The sequence below is a fragment of the Anas acuta genome, chromosome 6 (assembly GCF_963932015.1).
Source record: "Anas acuta chromosome 6, bAnaAcu1.1, whole genome shotgun sequence".
In the NCBI taxonomy this organism is placed as follows: Eukaryota; Metazoa; Chordata; class Aves; order Anseriformes; family Anatidae; genus Anas; species Anas acuta.
In genome coordinates, this window is record NC_088984.1 from 33,755,281 (window position 1) to 33,773,616 (window position 18,336).

General features: G+C 37.0%; 1 protein-coding gene across 3 annotated transcripts in view; it reads left to right on the top strand.

Annotated features, from left to right (window-relative positions):
- Nucleotides 1-12,238, top strand: part of ZNF804A (zinc finger protein 804A) — a 151,745-nt gene extending 139,507 nt beyond the window's left edge. For 2 of the 3 annotated variants that reach the window (XM_068686434.1, XM_068686436.1), the window contains exons 4-6: nt 1,980-8,790; nt 10,991-11,030; nt 11,828-12,238. In XM_068686434.1, the coding sequence (XP_068542535.1) occupies nt 1,980-5,283 (3,304 nt within the window). In that variant the 3' untranslated portion in view covers nt 5,284-8,790; nt 10,991-11,030; nt 11,828-12,238. The remainder of the gene's footprint in view (nt 1-1,979; nt 8,791-10,990; nt 11,031-11,827) is intronic. The other variant, XM_068686435.1, reaches the window with a different exon arrangement.
- The last annotated feature ends 6,098 nt before the right edge of the window (nt 12,239-18,336 follow it).

Consider the following 18,336-nt stretch of genomic DNA (forward strand, 5'->3'; position numbering starts at 1 on the left):
TACTTAAATATGACACATTTATGATACTGGAAATATATGTTCCAACTTGACCTTTCACCATGGAATCTCGGGGGGAAAAAACAAATGCTGAAATGCAAATGTTTTTTTTTTTTTTCACCCAGGCTTCATTTCAGCAGATGAACTAACAGAGAAGTCGAATCATATGACTTGTAGTTCTTGTTCAGTGATAGTCTCTTCCTCTATTTGTTTGTATGGTGGGCAGCACGCTAACAGAGTTCGCGGAGTCTAAGCAGGTGGACATGACATGAAAGTTCTGAAGTCTGTTTGACATGAGCAGTGTCTCATCTAATTTATTTTATTTTATTAATTTTTTTATGGTAGGTCACATAGAAACTCTTTTTCTTTCATCAGTATTTTAAATTTTCAAATTAATACTTGAGGACCACCATTTTTTTGTTCTCAGCTTTAGATATTGTTCCCCTTAAGCATACTCAAAATATGAATTTGGCATATTAAAGAAGAAAACGGAAAAAAGAAACTCATTGCTCCCCCTCTTCCATTTTAGTGAAGCACAGATTTTGTGGGGCTTCTTCTTTGTTATTGTTTTCAATGTCGTCTTAAGGAGAATTTCTTCTCAATGTCGTCTGAAGGAGAATTTCTCTGAGCTTTTTTTTATTAATAATTGCTGTATGCTACTATTTTGTGTCCTTAGAGGTATGATATAAACAGACGCACAGAATTTGTTTTAACTAGATTTTTCTAGGTTGATTCTGTACAAGAGTATCTAAAGGGGGCCTACAAGAAAGCAGGAGAGGGACTCTTTGTCAGGGAATGTAGTGATAGGACAAGGACTAATGGTTTTAAACTAAAAGATTTAGATTAGATATTAGGAAGAAATCTTTTATTATGAGAGTAGTGAGGCACTGGTGCAGGCTGCCCAGAGAAGCTGTGGATGCCCCATCCCTGGAAGTGCTTAAGGCCAGGCTGGATGGGGCTTTGTGAGGAGCCTGAGCTGGTGGGATGTGTTTTTGCCCCTGGTGGGGGGGTTGGAAGTAGATGGTTTTTAAGGTCCCTTCCAAACCAAATCACTATGAAGAAATCACCATTTTATTTTGTTAGAGAAAGTTTTTTGTTGTTGTTGGTTTTTTTTTTTTTTGTGTGTGTGTATGTATATATGTTGCTCTGCACTGTAAAACAGAACAATTTGTTTAAAAGAAAAAAAAATATATAAAAATGTTGTAATGTAGGTCCATTTCTCCTTGTGTTGAACAGTTCCTGTGGATCCCAGAAAACTGGCAGCTTAAGCACTTTTTGCTCTTCTCTTTGCTTCCTATTAAGTCAAATAGAACAGATGGGAAGAGGACATGAGATGAAGAACAGAAGTAGACAGTGATAAATTTTTTCTCAAGAGGGATGAATCACTTATTGCACCACTGTCAGCTGAAACACTTTCCCTGATATTATTTTTCCATGAAAGAAATTGCTGAGATTGCGACAGGTCTGTGAACACAAATAGGAAAGAAACTGCTGGGTGATTGCCTGTGGGTGGAGAAGCAGTCACTAGGATCATGACTAAGAGGGAAGTGATCTATGAGGTGCTCTCTGTTTTAATATATTTTGAAGCACAAAGGAATTTAAAAGCTCTGCTATTTGTAGTAATAGTATTGTAACTGTGATGTCCTACTGGGAGGAGAAGCAAGATTTCTAGGGAAATATACAGTCTTTTATTAGGCCAGCCAGTACGTCTAGGAAAAGTGAGCTACTTTATAAGAACAGTAGCCCTTTGATAACCTCACATGAAGGAACTGTGGACACAATATTTACTCTGATTTCTTATACAAATCTTATTATAAAATACAATCTTTTTTTTTTTTGTATTTTTTTTCCCACATTCTAAATCTGTATGTCCATAGATTCTTCCTCTTTGGTTAAAAATCTTTTAGATACCAATGTAACACCATGTTTATGTTTGCATTTCTCTGAATGGTGCTTACTCTGAGTTTTGTTTATCTTCCTAGTGCTCCTGGAAGTGGCCCCATGTTCAAATCCACTACAGTGACTGTGCGAGATAATTCCAATGATATCCCACAAAATGCTGCCATAGATTCTGCCAACAAACAGGATTTCAGCTGTACATTAATAAACGATGTGCAGAACTGCAAAGATGCTACTGCAGTTATTTCTTCCACTCCTGAAAATGCATGCAGTAATAAATCTGACACCAACAAATTTGGAGATCAAGTTCAAGGAGCTCAAGGACAACGAGTTGGGTTCTCTTTTGCTTTTCCTAAGAAAGCAGCAGTCAAACTGGAGTCTTCAGCTGCCGTTTTCTATGAATATAATGATGAAACATCCACAGAACATGGATTTAGCAGAAGAAGTAGATTTGTTCCAGGAGTCTGTAATCTTCAGTCTCCATCAGCAGCAGAAATAGTCCTGTGCCCTGAGGAGAAAAATAGCTGTTTCCACCCAGTGGTGGAAAAATGCACTGACACAGCAGAAGCTCCCGAAACTCAGGATTCAAAAGAGCTGGCTAGTGAAGAAAGTAGAGAGCTAGAGAGTCCTGTATTAATTCCTGCTGTTTCCCATTCAAAGCAACTAGTGTCTTCTGACATGGATGGCTGCAATACTGATGGAAATACAGCAGATGTACCAAGTCAAACACTGTCCACAGTTGTGGACGGTACTCATAACCTACCCCTGGGCTGCAGCAGTTGTGAACTGCCGGGAAATGGGACCGTCACTCAGCCTGTGGTGGAGGATTGTCTATCCCTTCAGAACATTGTAGAGGAAAGTGGTAAAGATGGGAACAGTGATTCAGTCACAGTTGAAACTGAAGTAAAGAATCTGGAGGCAGATCCATTAGTTCCATCACATTCTGAAGATTGTAATAGAGCTCCCCAAAGCAAACTGGACACACGCAAGCGATCTTGTGAACCATTTGTTCCAGTTCTTAGCAAACATGGAACAAATATTCTTCAGTGGCCATCAGAAATGTTAATTTACACAAGTACAGATCCGTCAATTTCTTATAGCTGTAATCCTTTATATTTTGACTTCAAGTTGTCAAAAGCGAGTGACAACCAAGAAAAGCCCAAGCATCAGCCAAGCTTACCTCATTTACAACTCACAACTGAATCCAACCATAGCTCAGTTTCAGATTTTACAAATAAAACTACTTCAGAGTGTGGTGATCATGAAACAGAAGTAGATAAAAATGTGTGTGACTACACAATACCCCTTATAAGTGATGTTTCCCACGTCAGAAATTGTGATCTTGCAAAATTTCAGAATAAAGTGTCCTTGGGTGAGTCATTCAGGATTAGAAAATTAGATAAGTATCACATTTCAAGAAACCACTTAAGACAAAACACTGTGATAGATGAGAAATATAACAAAGTTCGGATCAAAGAAAGTCATGAAAAATGGCTTCACAAAAGTCGAAAACGAAAAAGGAGAAGAAAATTATGTCATTGTCATCATCATCATCCTTCTGGAGAAGCAACATTTGTAGAAATGGAGATTTCCTCAGTGACTGAAAAGGAAATTAGTCACAGAGATGAAAATAAATATCCGCACCTCCAAAATAACCCAGAGAAGTGTAGATATGATGCAGGGAATATCTGGTTAGCTATGGATGAGGTACAGCAGTCACATCAAAAAGCTGGCCTTGACAATGGTCATAAAAGAAGCATGTCTACATCAGATCACATACATGGGGACAGAGGCTCATGTGACATTTGGAATGCAAAAACTAGGGAGCAACGCAGTTGTTGTAGACTACTGCACAGGAAGAGAAAAGCAAGCTCTCGGAGACAATTAATGCATCTGTCTCAAACTTCTAGGAGGCACAACTGCATGTGCTCTAAAATGTGCTGTAGTTGGAAAGTCAGGAGATCAATCTGTAGCCCAGAGCATAAATGTTTAGGTCCCTGCAGTGAGGAAAAGAGTGTGAGTCAAAATCACTCCGTAAAGAGAGGTTACAACTTCCTAACAGATGAACCAGAAAAATCCCACAGGAAGCGGAGACAGCATACCTATTCCTGTTCTTCAGATGAAAGCTCATACAGACAGACATTTCTAGAAGAAGAATATGTAAGGCAAACAAGCACTTCAGGTATGCATCACAAAGAAAAATGTAAACACAGGAGGAGGAAAACTAGAATAAATCATGTATGCATTGACAGGAATACAACAAGTGAGACCTCCAGGCCTTCTAAAGAAAACTCTGCAAATTCTGCATTAAATGTTTTGGGAGAATTCTTGACTCGAGACAACATGGAGGAAACTAATGTGGATCCCAAAGCTGATCATGCAAAAGTTACAGATGAAACAATGCAACTGGAGGAAAACAAGTCAGCCCTACAAATGGATAGTTCACATTTGTTGGAAAAAGACAAGCTGACAGATTGCGTGGCACTGGAGAGCACTCCAGGTGCATCTGCAGAAGTTGTCACACATACTGCTGCTTCTGCTGCTGAGTGTGGTGCCCCTGCATCTGCAAACACACAGGACATTCTGGAGGACGAAAAGAAAAATGAAAATGTAAACAGTCATGAAAATCAAGCTCGTTATAAAGCTCCACCCCCCACTAGACCTTTGGAACAAGCTCCTCCTAAATCATACGTTTGCCATTATGAATTGGCCGAGTCTCTGCCACGTGAGAAGATAAATGAGGTGAGCAATGAATGGATACAGTGTAATTCTGGCATGTTTGACAGCCCACCACCTTTGCCATTCAAAGAAGCACATATAAACAGTCACACCTTTTTAACTACCGAGCAGTTAATAGCCCCCTTCACCCTGCCTGACCAGACATTGATATTCCCTCCAGATAACCATGAAAAATTCAAAGACCTCCCGTCCGAGGCATATCAGCAGCTCGTGCAGCAAAACATGCTGGCCAACAAAGTGAAGTTTACCTTTCCTCCCCCAGCCATCCAGCCCCCCAGCTCTCCATTGCAGCCCCTCCCGCTGCAGCCACCGCTGTGTTCTACCTCCGTTACCACCATCCATCACACTGTCCTGCAGCAGCACGCGGCTGCCGCCGCTGCCGCCAGTACGTTTAAGGTCCTCCAGCCCCACCAGCAGTTCCTCTCACAGGTCCCGGCTCTGTCCAGAGCACCTTTACCTCATCTGCCCGTAGGACCTCGGCTTTGTCCAGGAGGCCACGCGGCTTTTGTCGCTCCACCACATTTGCCACTGGTGCCGCCCTCAGTCCTGCACCCGACCCAGCTGGCGTTCTCACCGCTGCCGCACGCCGTGTTCCCCTCCCTGCTGTCCCCACATCCAGCTGTCCTTCCACTGCAGCCCCTCTTCTAGGACAGGTTCTCGGGGGGAAAGGAGCCTTCAGATAAACAGACTCGTGGTTCCTGTCAAGCCCTCAGCTTTGCAGAATGGTTCTGTGAAATAAACTGGTTGAAATTCCTCTGTCGTTGGGAAGCATTACTGTAAGTATAATGATGCAAACATCCATGTAAAGTTCAGACCTATACTATAAAGCACTGAATAGTCTGATACTAATATGAACTATATATATATAAGTGAAGCTCATGTCTTAGAATATGTATAATGTATATAATATATTTATAGTTCTATAACTTCTGTTGTAAAGTATTCACTTTCTGTTTTTTTATCCTTGTGTATTTGCACCTATTTAATGTTTAGACAAAGCTGATGCACTATGTTTTGTACTATGTTCTCTGAAACTGTAAATCTAGTGACAAACTATCTCTTGCAATAAATTTTTGTTAACTACTTAAGTATATCAAAAATCTTTCATTATAAGCCTCCTGGATGTCATTGCTCCATGTTCTGCATTTGAATAACATTCTCTACCCCTGCTGTGCTGGGATAATCAGGTTTCCTATACTTCAGTGATTTATCACGGAGGCTCAGAGGCTAATACCTTGAGGGCAGCTGTCTAACTGAGCAAGAGAGAAAGGGTAACAGATCTGTTTGTGTTAGCAGTTTGATGTCACTGTGACAAATTTTGCCTTCTTGTAGTATGTGCACAAACTGCTGACTGTTTGAGCTAATCCCTTTTCTACTAAACCACAAAAAGACTATGTAACAAAAATAACATCAGTCGTAGAAAAAAAAAAAATAGATCAACAGCGGTTTGCCTTACAGGGGAATATTCCTTATGGTGAAAATGTACAGCGTAGGGGGGCCTTATTTCCATCAAGCCTTCAGCAGATTTCCATTTTTCATATTTACTTTTTGCACATCCACACAAGCACATGCTTAGAGGCAGCCCTGCCCATTTTTCTCTGTGAAACCCATGTTTAGACTTAGTCTGACTGAGTTCAAATGCAGTGGTCGTCTTTGTGGTAGGCAGCATAACTTCACTGCACAGGAAGCCTGCTCTCTGTCCCCCGTTAGATAGGGAGCACCTTAAGGTGGGTCCCTGATCAGTAGAGTCAGCCTCATACTTCCAGGCTTTCTCTGATTACACACATCTTATGTTTACCTCAGTGGGGGACAGCTCTGTCAGAGTGAAGCTCCTTGCTGCTTGTGCAACATGTGAAAACTAGAAAGAATGTATGAGCATGCAAGGGAGGTCAAGAGGAACTTCCCATGGGGAACTTGGAGTCCCACCAGGGTGTGATTCAGATTCTTACCTCATTTCACTCCCCTATTACCTGCAGCATTTTGGTATTAGAAATAGATAAATCACATAGTCTAGAAATAGTAATACCATACTGCCATTATTTCTAACTGTATTTCAGAGACTTCTCCCTACCTCTGCAACCTTTTTATTGCTGTTGAACCTCACCTGACTTCAGCCAGTGAAATCTTCTTATTTGCTTTAATTCAAGATATATCAGGCCCACCCCTGTGATGGCCTAAAGTAAAACCAGAAGTGAAGCAAAGCCAGCGCTGTGAGTTAAAATGAAGTCTAGACACATGAGTGAAACTAAGAATTTGCACCATGACCTTTAGTGCTAGAAGTAGATCCTCCATAATAAAAGGTAGGGGCTAGCTTTCAAATTAATTACTTCTTTTCACTTTTTTTATATAAGATAATAGAGTTATATACAGTTGAACTGAAGGAATAGTAATTTTGGAAGATTAGTAATATACATTGCATATTAATAGTTACATACATTATCCATTTGAAAAGTAATATTATATCCTGAAAGATATGTAGCTGGTTATTATTTTCTGTACCTATAGCATTAGAACTTATCTATATCAATATTGCAAGTCTTAGTATAATATTGTGTTAAAACTGTAGCAAACAACATCTTTTCAACTGTGTTGGATACTCAATGGATATGAGCTTTCCTTGTCATGTCATTACAAAGGGCTAAACTACATTATAAAAAGTTGATGAGAAAGAGTAGATGAACGGTTTGGTCATGGGCTGCTTCTTATAACCCCTGCCTGAGACTGGCACAGAGCAGGACGTTGTTGAGCATCTATCTGTATAATGGCATAAAAAGGGTATATTTTCTCTAGCTTGTAATTTCAAGTGAATGCCCATTTCTATTTATCTGGTACGTGTAAAACGTGTTTTAAGTGACTTTATCCTGCTTCTTTATTTCAAGAGTATGCCTGCTCAATCTGTATGTCTCCACTACCTCCTGTAGCAGGCAAGTGTCCCACGCCTGTGTGTAAGCCATGTTGCTCAAACACTGGAACCTATATTTGAAACCTGAAGGTGTGTGCTTGCCACTCAGCCTCCTACCTTAGCTGACTTGTGCTGGCTTTTGTATTTCTGCGCTCCTCGGCAGGAGTCAGCATACATGTTCCTTCCCCTGGACCCAATGTCTTGTCAAAGAAAATGGTCTAATACTATACACTTGAAAAAAAGAAATAATAGGACAATTGTGGTTATACATGATCCATATCCATACATTTTTATCTAGCAGGAGACTGACAAATTTCAAATTTTCAGCTGTAATGTTCATTGAAAAAATCCCATCTATTACTTAAGAAGTATTTTTATTTTTTAAATATGTTCAAACAACTTTGGATTTTACATTTTTTTCTACAATTTAAATTAAATTAATTCTATTTTAAGTTGTTAAACAATTTTACAACATTGCACAATTATTTATCTACTGTAATTGCTTTTCAATAGTGTATAAACTACTGAGAATAAAAGACTAATAACCATCAAATGTAGTAATTTTCTAACATGGTATTGCCTTTAGTGCTAGAACTGTTTGTATATGTGACTTCATATGTAAGAGTAAAAACAATATAAAAATAAATCACAAGATAAGTTTAAAATTGACCACGCTAAATTAAATGACATAATAAAATATTCATTTGAGTTTCTGTTTTATTATTAAGTATATAACTTTTAGTAATTTATATAAAGGTAGTTCTTTTTCAGACTTTATCTGGTATTTTAGATCAAATGTGTATTTTTATTCTATGACTTGACAGTCGAATTTGTAAGTAAACATTATTTCAAATGCTAAATAATTGAATTTTATCGTTCTAAATAAATTCCTCCAAACTTGCTTAATTAATTTACTTTGGAATTTTCCAGTTTTCACAAATCTAGGAGTTCTTTTGTGTCTATGTTCCTGACCAGTTTGCCAGTTTATAGAATTACTGGATTGTGTTCCTAATGTAAACAGTAAAAGTGATACTATTCCTTTAATCCATCTGAATCGCAGGAATTAAATCTTCAGACTGCAATGATGACCCTAAATTAGGTTATAGATTTTGTTAAGTGATTTCGCAGAACAGCTCTGCAGAGAAATGATTGAGAAGTTAATCTGTTCCGCTGAGATGAGAAGTGTATCTTTGTCCTTGGAAAGTTGCAGTCTGCCCAGACTATGACCTTCTTGGAGCCATACCATTTTTCAGGTAACATGAGCCATAGACTAATGTCCTATAGGATCTTTCAGGCATTAAGAATCATCATTGTCTCTTATTGTTATGGGTAATCTGGAGTAATCAGACACTTTTGTCTTGTCTGTAAGTACACAGAATGTTTCTAATGATGCCAATACCTATGAAGAGCAAAAGAATCAAATTGTTCAGTTGGTTTCATTTTCAAACTAGAAAATATGCAGGCTTTTAACTGCTTGGGAGAAGGAAAAAGGTTTAAGATTCTACAGAAGTGAGTGATGAGTATTCATGTACATAGAACCGCTGATGATAAACGTTAGTAAAAGAAATACCTTTTCCACAATGTTATTGAGTAAGAATGATTGCTTTTATCATTTGTTGTAATCAAACAATAATGATATCATTATGAAGCAATTTGTTGTCTTTACTTGCAATGTTAACTTATTGGTCCGTGAACATTTTACACTTAAGAAAACTAATTTAGACGTGGTCTTCAGGCTGCTTTAAACATCCATTTTTCTTTAATATGTGCTGTATGGGATAATATGCTCCTTATACAATATATAGTTTACAACATGGCTATAATTTTTCTCTTGAGTTTATTTTCCATAATTGTGCTTTTTTCTCAAAATGTGTTTCAAATTATAATTATGTCCAGTTGATACCCTGCATTTAAAATTCAGTTTTTAAGCATATATGTTATAAATTCGGAATTCGTGTAAATCAATGTACAGCTCCTGGCTTCACTGGAATTTCATTGATTTGTGCCAACTAAAAATTGCCATTGTTGCAATGTTAAATATTTTGTTAACTTTCTTGGATGAAGGCAATACATTGTGACCAGACGAATGTATTTTTAAGACAGTTATTTGTCTGTAACTAAGGTGACAAATTTTAATCTATTGGGTATTTTAACATGGTGCTCATAGTTTACACATTTAAACTCCATACATTCATTTTCTGATTTCTATTACTGTACATTGCCTAAAGACTTGATGTACCCAGCAGTGTACATATTTATGCAATATGCCGGCCTACTGTAAAATTCTATAAAGATATGTTAACTCTTTTTCTTCAAAATAAGGGCATTTTTACCGTGTAGAAATCATTTGATATTTTTAAATTTACATGGCTTACTAAGATGTACGTGATTTTGTAGATTGCTTTGTTTTAATGTTTACGGTAGTTATGATCTTGTATATTGTTTTATGTTCTTCCTTCTCCTCTTTACTTCAGGAACTCTATAAAGTTTTATATTTTTCTGTTTGTCTCTGAGTAAGATTCTCAGTGTTTCTTGGAATGTGTATGTTTATGAATAAGAACTAAACTTTCTTCTTTTTTTGTTTACTATTTATTTTTTTGCAAAAGTTAGTATACCGACTGTGAGAATTATATGACTCCCTATTTTTGCTTCAAGCTTCTTCTTCTTTTTTGTTTTTATTTTTATTATTATTTTTCATTTTATTTTATGGATTTTATATACATCCAGAAGAATTTCTACCTTCCTGAGCCTGAATTTTGGCCTGTTGGTGAAATTCTGAAACCAATGAAGTCTAAGGAAGCTTTGCCATTAATATTACTCAGGATTTATTTTGATCTGGGATGTTTGGTCTCTTTATTTATTAAAATGCTCCAATATTTACTGCTTTCAGTTGAATAATAATTTCATAAGGTATTACAAAAAGCACAACTCAGTAACAGAATAAGAATTTTTAATCTATTTTAAGTTATTCATTTACCTTCTTTGTTGTAAGGATGTTTTTTGTAATTAATGGCCATAAAGTTATCTTTAAAATTTCTGTTATATGTCATCAATGTTTTGAAACACATATATATGCACCTTCTATTCTGATACCAAAGAAGAAAACACAGTTTATGAAGACTCTGGGTTTTCTACCTGTACAGGCTCCTTTAGAAGGTTTTCATAAGCAGGAGTAAAATACTGAGGTAAAATAATGTATCAGTGGTCTTTATTTTTGCTGGGATAAGATCAAACGTGCAAATCCATGTAGAAAAAAAACTATAAGTAAGTTTCAAATGTGAATCCACAATGGGTATGATATTATGTATGTGAATTAAAGAAGGTTACTGTTAAATCAGCAGTGGTGTTTCTGTTTGCTATGAATGAGATTTCTAAGATTGTTTTGGTTATGACTCAAAAGAAACAGCAAACAGGAAAGTACTTTTGTAAATGGATTTTTTTCATGAATTGTAGATAGTACCTGTGTACCTTCCTCATGGATGAGAAACAGCACGTAAGTATTGCACACTCCAAACCAAGCATTTTCTAAAGAAATGTCTTGCATTTCCATGGCAGTCATGTGTCTACACTTCATAGTTGTATTGTAGTCAAGCAGAAACCTATTTAAATTAGAGTATTTGCATTACTGTGAACGTAGAAAAAGTGAAGGCCAATTCAGGTCCAAAACTACTTGAAATGCAATTCAGGATAATGACCTGAGTAATTTCACTCAAAACCTTCTTGTATGTATTGAAACAAAGAGGGGACAATCACACGTACAAGTGTGCATGTGTGTTGTGGCATGAAACTACCAGGTTACTGGTTCAGTATTTTTCTTTTCTGGATGCAATTTTGCACCTGTAATTAAGTAATGGTAAGAGTGACTTGTTTGAAATGTACATAGGAGAACAGAAGCAACTATTGAAGGGAGGGAAAGTGACAAAAAGCAATAATAAGGAAAAGGGGGTTATAATAAACATATTTTTCACTCTAGGTTATAGGAAAGTTTTTTCAAGCTATTTTATGTGACTTTTTTTTTTACTTCTTAGCTGTATTTTGTGTCTTCCCCCCACTGCCCCTTAAATTAGCAGTGCTGATTTCCTTAGTATGCCTTTTGGTAGTTGGTCTGTCAATCCATCACTGTCAAAAAAAGAAAGGATAGTGAGAGGAGATTTGCATACAATTTGCTCTAAGTAAAGACCCTCTTCTCTCTGGAGAAATTATTCAGTAGAAAGAGTTGTCAGTGTGCAAAGCAAGCACATTGCTCTCTGCCAAAGCCCACAGCTACATGTTGTTCTCTCCTTCTAACAGGTTATCTTCTAGAAGCAGAAGAAATAAAAGGGAAGGTGTTTTCATCTGCCACCACCAGTTTACCCAGAAGCAGGGGCAAAGGAACCTGTTGGAGAACTATCCATGTCAATCGCTACCCTTGAAGGACAATTGAAAGTGGTTTGTGAAAGGTTCCCTAGAGGAAAAGATGCAGGTACTTCTGGAGAGAAAAAAAAAAAAAATCATAGTATTGACCCTGGCAATGTTCATAGAGGCAGACGGCAACACAAAGATATACAAGGAGGGCCAGGCATAAAGGGGTCCAGTTGTAAAGGTTTTTAAAGATAGGAACAAAGAGCTTTAGAGCTTTAATCAACTCTTCCTGGGCCTACTGAGAGTAGTGATAATTAATCTCTAGAAACCTCCCTTCATCCTTTTATGCAGTTCTCCTCAGGAGTATTTTTGTTTTTTAACCCCTGGATACCAAAAGATGGGTTTTTCTGACACTGGACTGTGTGGCATTATCCTGAGCAGCGGGATGGATGAATCCTGAAGTGCCAAGGGAACTAATTACCTGGAAAGGTTTAAGTAGCAAACACCTATCAGAATGTTTTTCACAGAGAGCAAAGCTGTGTAGAAACATGAGTGGAGACTATCTGCAGCTGCACATCTAAGAGGTTTTATTTGAGATTTAAATGTTTTAGACTTTCCACTGCTGTGTCACAGTGTGATGTACTGTATCAAAGCTGCTTCTTTCCATCATTTTTCATTATCACGCAGGGTTATGTAGCTTAACATAGCTGATAGATGTGATTTGACACATCACAAGCAGATGCGTCAGCAGGAGTATCTAAACATGACACAATTTGCTCAAATGCTGTGGTTACAAAAATATCCTTCTTGTAAGTTATTTTAAAATTAAAGTCTATGTATTCTGATGACAGTGCTGTGACCTCTCCCCAGAATATTTGTTGAGCTATCAGCTGTTTTGCAACATAACCTTACAACAGGAAGAAGAAGGGGAAGATTAAGCAGATATTACCAACCAGAGTTTTTTTTTTTTTTTTTTTTTTCTGGAATATTTTATTTAATTTTAGCAACAGGAAAACAAAATCCATGTGGTCATCAGGGAGATTCCTTGTCTGTGACAACTCAGCACAGACAGCTGTCTGAAATCCAGTGGCCTTGCAGACGGAGAAAGCTCCATAGAATAACTGGCAAGCTGTCTTTTCATCTTTTAAATCCATAATGCATGTATATACATATCGTTAATAATTCATGCTAATGGAGAGCTCTTGCCCAAGAGCTCTCCCCTATCACGGAAAATAAATTGTTTAATGATGTCTAGGATAGAAATAAGAGTCTGGATCCAAATCCAGCTATTATAAAACAGTACTAGACATGCAGGGCACACTTTCATAAACAAATAAAGTCATTACAGTTGAAAAGCAGAGAAAATAATAAAAAAAAAAAAGACCATTTGAACAATATGCAAAGTAAATCATTTTTAATCCCCCCCCCCCCCCCCACACACACAGAAGCCAAAATGCCAGGTACTCACAGTACCAAATATTCTTTGATAGTCTTCAAGACTGGCTCTAGTGCTGTTACAGGTAAGCAGTAAGGATGAAGTTTATTGTTATGGACTAAATCTAAATTTGTAGGGAGGCAAAACTTGTTTTTGGGATGGTAGATGTCTGAACTGGGATGTTAGGTGGAAAAGAGTCTGGGCCTGCTCGGTGTGGTGATGGGTCACTAAGTGGGTTTAGGTGGCAGAGTGGGTGGGATGGAGAGTGGCTTTTGAGATTCGAGAGCAGAGGAGGCACCCACTGGGTGTCAGTACCATCGAGGGAAATCAGGGTAAGGAGATGTCAGTGGGTGTGTTGCAGAGGCAGGCAAAATGATGCAGAATGGAAAGGAGGCCTTTACAGCAAGATGTTGCAAATTGTTTATGCCCTCTGAGCATTAGCTACTTCAGGCAACTGTCTAGTTTTCGTATGTTTTTCAATAAAAATGGAAGATGGAATTTTCTTCCTGCTTACAAGTGAATAATGAAAGACTCAATAGCAAGTAATGTGTGACTCTCTTATATGATAACAAATATGTAACTAGAATAGGGTCTTTTGCTTTTCTAGATTTATGGAAGTATTAATAAGTAGGCACTGGTTTTGACCTGAAATAATCCATTTTTGTATGCTCACTTACACCATCTATATCTGGTGGAGCTGCTCTGAATGTATCTGTAGCTTGAACTATTCCGTGTGAATAAGATTTTGGTTCTATGAAGAATTATTTAGCTCAGAAATCTCAAGCCAAGGTCTGGATTTTGGATTTGGATAATTCATTTTCACAGGCAAACTTTTCAACTAGGCTGATGTTTGACAGCTTTGTGGATCTTGGGGAATTTCCAAAGCCATTTAAAGGCTCTGAATGCTCTTTCTGAGTCTACATAAAAATGTTTTGAATTTTCTCTTTCCACAAATCTATCACACTGCTTATCAGTCTCATGAACTGAGCCATTTCCTTGGAGTTCTAGCATGCTAAGCTAAACTCAGTTCTCATTTCCTCCTAACTTTTGGGTCTTCTGATGCTCCTTGACAGAAGTGTGTTTTAAAGCTACTGGTACCTCAGCTGTCAAAAAGGATGATGAAAAAAAAATACACCTCCCTTCATGGGGATTCATTTTCCATTGCAAAAGGCCAAGGAAAATAAACAACAACAAAAAAATCCTGCTTGCTGTTGTCGTACACGTGAGGCATATAGACATTTAGCTGCATTTTGGGGGTTAGGAAGGCCTTTTTGTTACTGCCAGACAGTAGTGGATATTCATGCTACAACACATGCAGGATCCTGAAACTGTTGTTATACTGTGAGGAGTAGGAGTACATGTACATGAAGACAGACATGAGAGGTCATTGATGTGATTTTCATCTCAGTCACAAACATGGTATGTAAATTAGGACAGAAATAATTTCACTCTGCTTCCTTTAGGAGACCAAAGCAATTGCAATTACTTTCTAATATAGTGCGTACACTTATCTTCTCAAATAGTACATGAGAAGATGAAATGTATTTTATTAGCTTCTAAGTTTATGACATTTTCAGCTAGAAAAGGAGAGATAATATTTTTGATGTTAATACATTGATTTTTGATGTAAAAAAATATTTACGTCATAAAAAAATCTGAACTAATTGTAAACTGAGCATCCAAAACCAATATTAGGTGCATTTAATCAGAATTTCTTAGTTTTCTCCACGCCATTGATAATTTTTTTAATTTTTTTTTTATTTTTTATTATGTTAGGAAAAGGAAGAGCAATGTAAAATTGTGAATTCTAATAGAACACCTGCTAAAAGAGGACCTCAAGTAAGTTAAAATGGTTATAGAAATATTTAGGCTTTCTTTGGGTTATTTCATTATTGGCTATAATAAGCTCACAATCCACAGTAACATTACGTAACTGTTTTGATCAGGGAAAGGTAAAGAAATTAGGAAAATAAACCTTTTTATTGTGGCAACTGGGAGACATTCTGCAGCAGCACGTGTAGATTCTTGGGCATCTTGTGAGCAGTTCCACAAGATGTTCTGCCACCCAGCAAGGACAGAAATATAGAAGAATACTGTAGAATTGAGTTTGGTCCCAGATTCTAATTAGACCATAAACACTTGCCAAGTTTCATAAACATTGTGGAGGTTTTCAGTGATTATGCTCACCAGTGCCAATAATCTAACTTTAAATCAAATTTTCAGACCCTGGATCTTAGCCTCTGCTCAGTTTGAGTAATAAAATGCATAAAAGGGGAATGATCCGCATGAAAAAGCTCTTCTCATTTCACAAGGCTTGAAGAATGATACAGGACCATTTATTTCTCTATAGTGTTTTAGCTAGTGTTTAAATAATTCAACCAGCATTTTGACTATGCACTTATAGAAGGTGCTTGGTTTTGAACTAATATGTATTGTGAAGACATTTAAGACCATTTTTTTACAGTATTCTAAAGCAAGAGCTCAATCCACTCTCTCTAAGAGTAAATAACTCTTTCTGTACATGGCTATCTCACCATATCTTAAAGTAAGCACTCTTTTCTTCTAAATGTGATGAGAAAAACTTCTATGGGAAAACAACCTGGAAAGAAGAGTAAAATCAAACAACAATAGATACCTGTGCCCATAGGGATAGGTATGTGTATTTTCTTAAGAAAACAAATTACAAAATCAAGTCCAGGCTTGCTTAGCAATTTCAAAATATGGCTAGTTGTCTGTTGAACCCCAAATTCTACTTTGCAAGGCAATAAGGAAAAATGAAAAGAAAAAAAGAAAAAAGAAAAAAAAAGAGAAAGAGACTGCCTTACAGGTAATAGACTAGCAGAATTTGTGTGAAAGTTGTTTCCTTTTGGTAGAATATAATAAATTAAATGAGTTTGAAAATGCTTCTGGGCACTGCAAACAGCTGACACAATGCTATGCACATTTATGTCAGTTGGCTCTGGTACTGTCCCAGGAAAAGTTACTGCATGTGAACAGGGGGGATATGGTCTTCAGCTTGTCCAAAATGCAAAACTGTGCCTGGTAATCGCTTGGGAAAATGTGAATTGGTTTAAGCTAGGTCTGTGCCAGGCAGTATACTGACCCTTGTGATCAAGCACGAGCCAGTGCTCTGTAACTCTCTGAGGAACACTTAAATTTATATTCAAGATGCAGCTAAAATGCCCACAACTTTATAAAGTGCAGAATATATAGCCATTCAATTGTATATAAATATATACACATATATAAAATAAATATTTATATAAATTATATACATATGTAAAATAGTATATATAAAAATATATAAAATAAATATATAAAATATAGGTATTCAGTTATATAATTTGCTTTTTACAAGGAAAAATACCCCCCACTCAAACAAAACAAGCAAACAAACAAACAACGACAACAACAACAAAGAGCTGGAGTGAAAACAGTATCACATGTCCAGCCAGTAATTTAAAAAAAATAATATATGTATATAACGAGTCTTGATTTATTTATCGGCAAGTTTACAGCTGCTCGAAGTCATAGAATACTGACTTCAGATGCCCACAGCTCATTTTCAGCCTTGATTTTGTAGGTGCATTATAGGAGAGGACAGACAGACAAGAGATCCAATAATGTGTGATTTCACTGCTAAACAGGCAGCATCCGTATCAAATAGATCTGAGCTTACCAAGTGCCAGTTACTATTTTGCTGTCACACGGTGATATTTTTTTTTTCAAATTTCTGCTTAGCCTACTTCAAAATCAGAAAGTAATTGTGCATTTTTGAAATGCACAATTTTGAAGAAATCTTTCTTTTTACAGTGACAATGATGACCAGTGATTTTCTACCCATCTACAGCAGGTCATCGCTGTGTAGAAATTTCTTTCAGATTGAAAAATGACAGCATAAGCCACAGCAAAAGTGTAGATACATTGCTGTCAGGTCATATTGAAAGAATGTGAAATTTTGTTCAATTATGCAATGCATAATTTCACTTTATCTTGATGTTCTAGGTGGGTGCTGTGTCATGGGAGGGAGTACACACAGTTGCCATAGGAATGGTACATAAAACAAAGCTTCTAAATAAAAAGTAGTATGTTTGAGTGACATGTTTTGATGTCACTTCGAAACTATTTTTATGTGCAATATTTAAAAGCTAGGTATTTGGAAATAAGCTTTATCCAGAAGAGGTAGAAAAAAAACTTAACACGCACCTCAACAAAAGACAAGAAATATCTAGCCATGTGTAAATGCATAGCTTCTTGTCAGCTTGTGCATGATGCATAGCTGAAGAGATCTGAACAGGCTTTTCATGCCTATTGCATTTTTACTCATCATCTGGTTTGCTCTCTTGTGATTAATGTTTTCCCTTCCAGCAACTTTAATTCTTTTTTGGAGGTTTAAAAAACATTACCATAGTCGTAGCTGTAGTCAAATTTAATTCTGATCTGCAAGAAACTATAAGCAAACATTTTCATTTTTAACATTTTAATCAATGGCTTTTCAATTACAAACAGAGAATGTGCTAGCTGGAAGCATTCCTTACCAGAGGGTAGATCCTACCCCTATTAGTTATCCACATTGCCTGTTATTCAGATGTCCATGGCTTAAAATGTGAGCTCCAGAAATGATGTGGTATCTGCAAGCACATTTCAAGTACAGGGTCTTTAACTAATGAATGCTAATAGGAGCAGAGAGTTGAGTGACCACTTTTTCTTGGGTGTGTTGCCATGAAGTAGCACTGAAAATATGAACTGAGTTGGTATTCTCATTTCTCTCAGCATCTCTTAGTTGCACTTCGTTTTGAAGATCCTTGCTGATGTTTGTCTGAATTTAGGCTTCATGTACTTCAGAGTCATATCTCTACAGTAACCTGCTGTTCATGCGTTGCTTTTTTTTTAACTTTTAGAAGTTTTGTTGTTTTCTTTCCCCTCACGTAAATATCCTCTTTCAATAATGTGCAATCCTTCCATGTGTGCATCCTGGTGTTGCAGCAGAGAAACCATTAGGAAAACAACAGTTGATCATAGC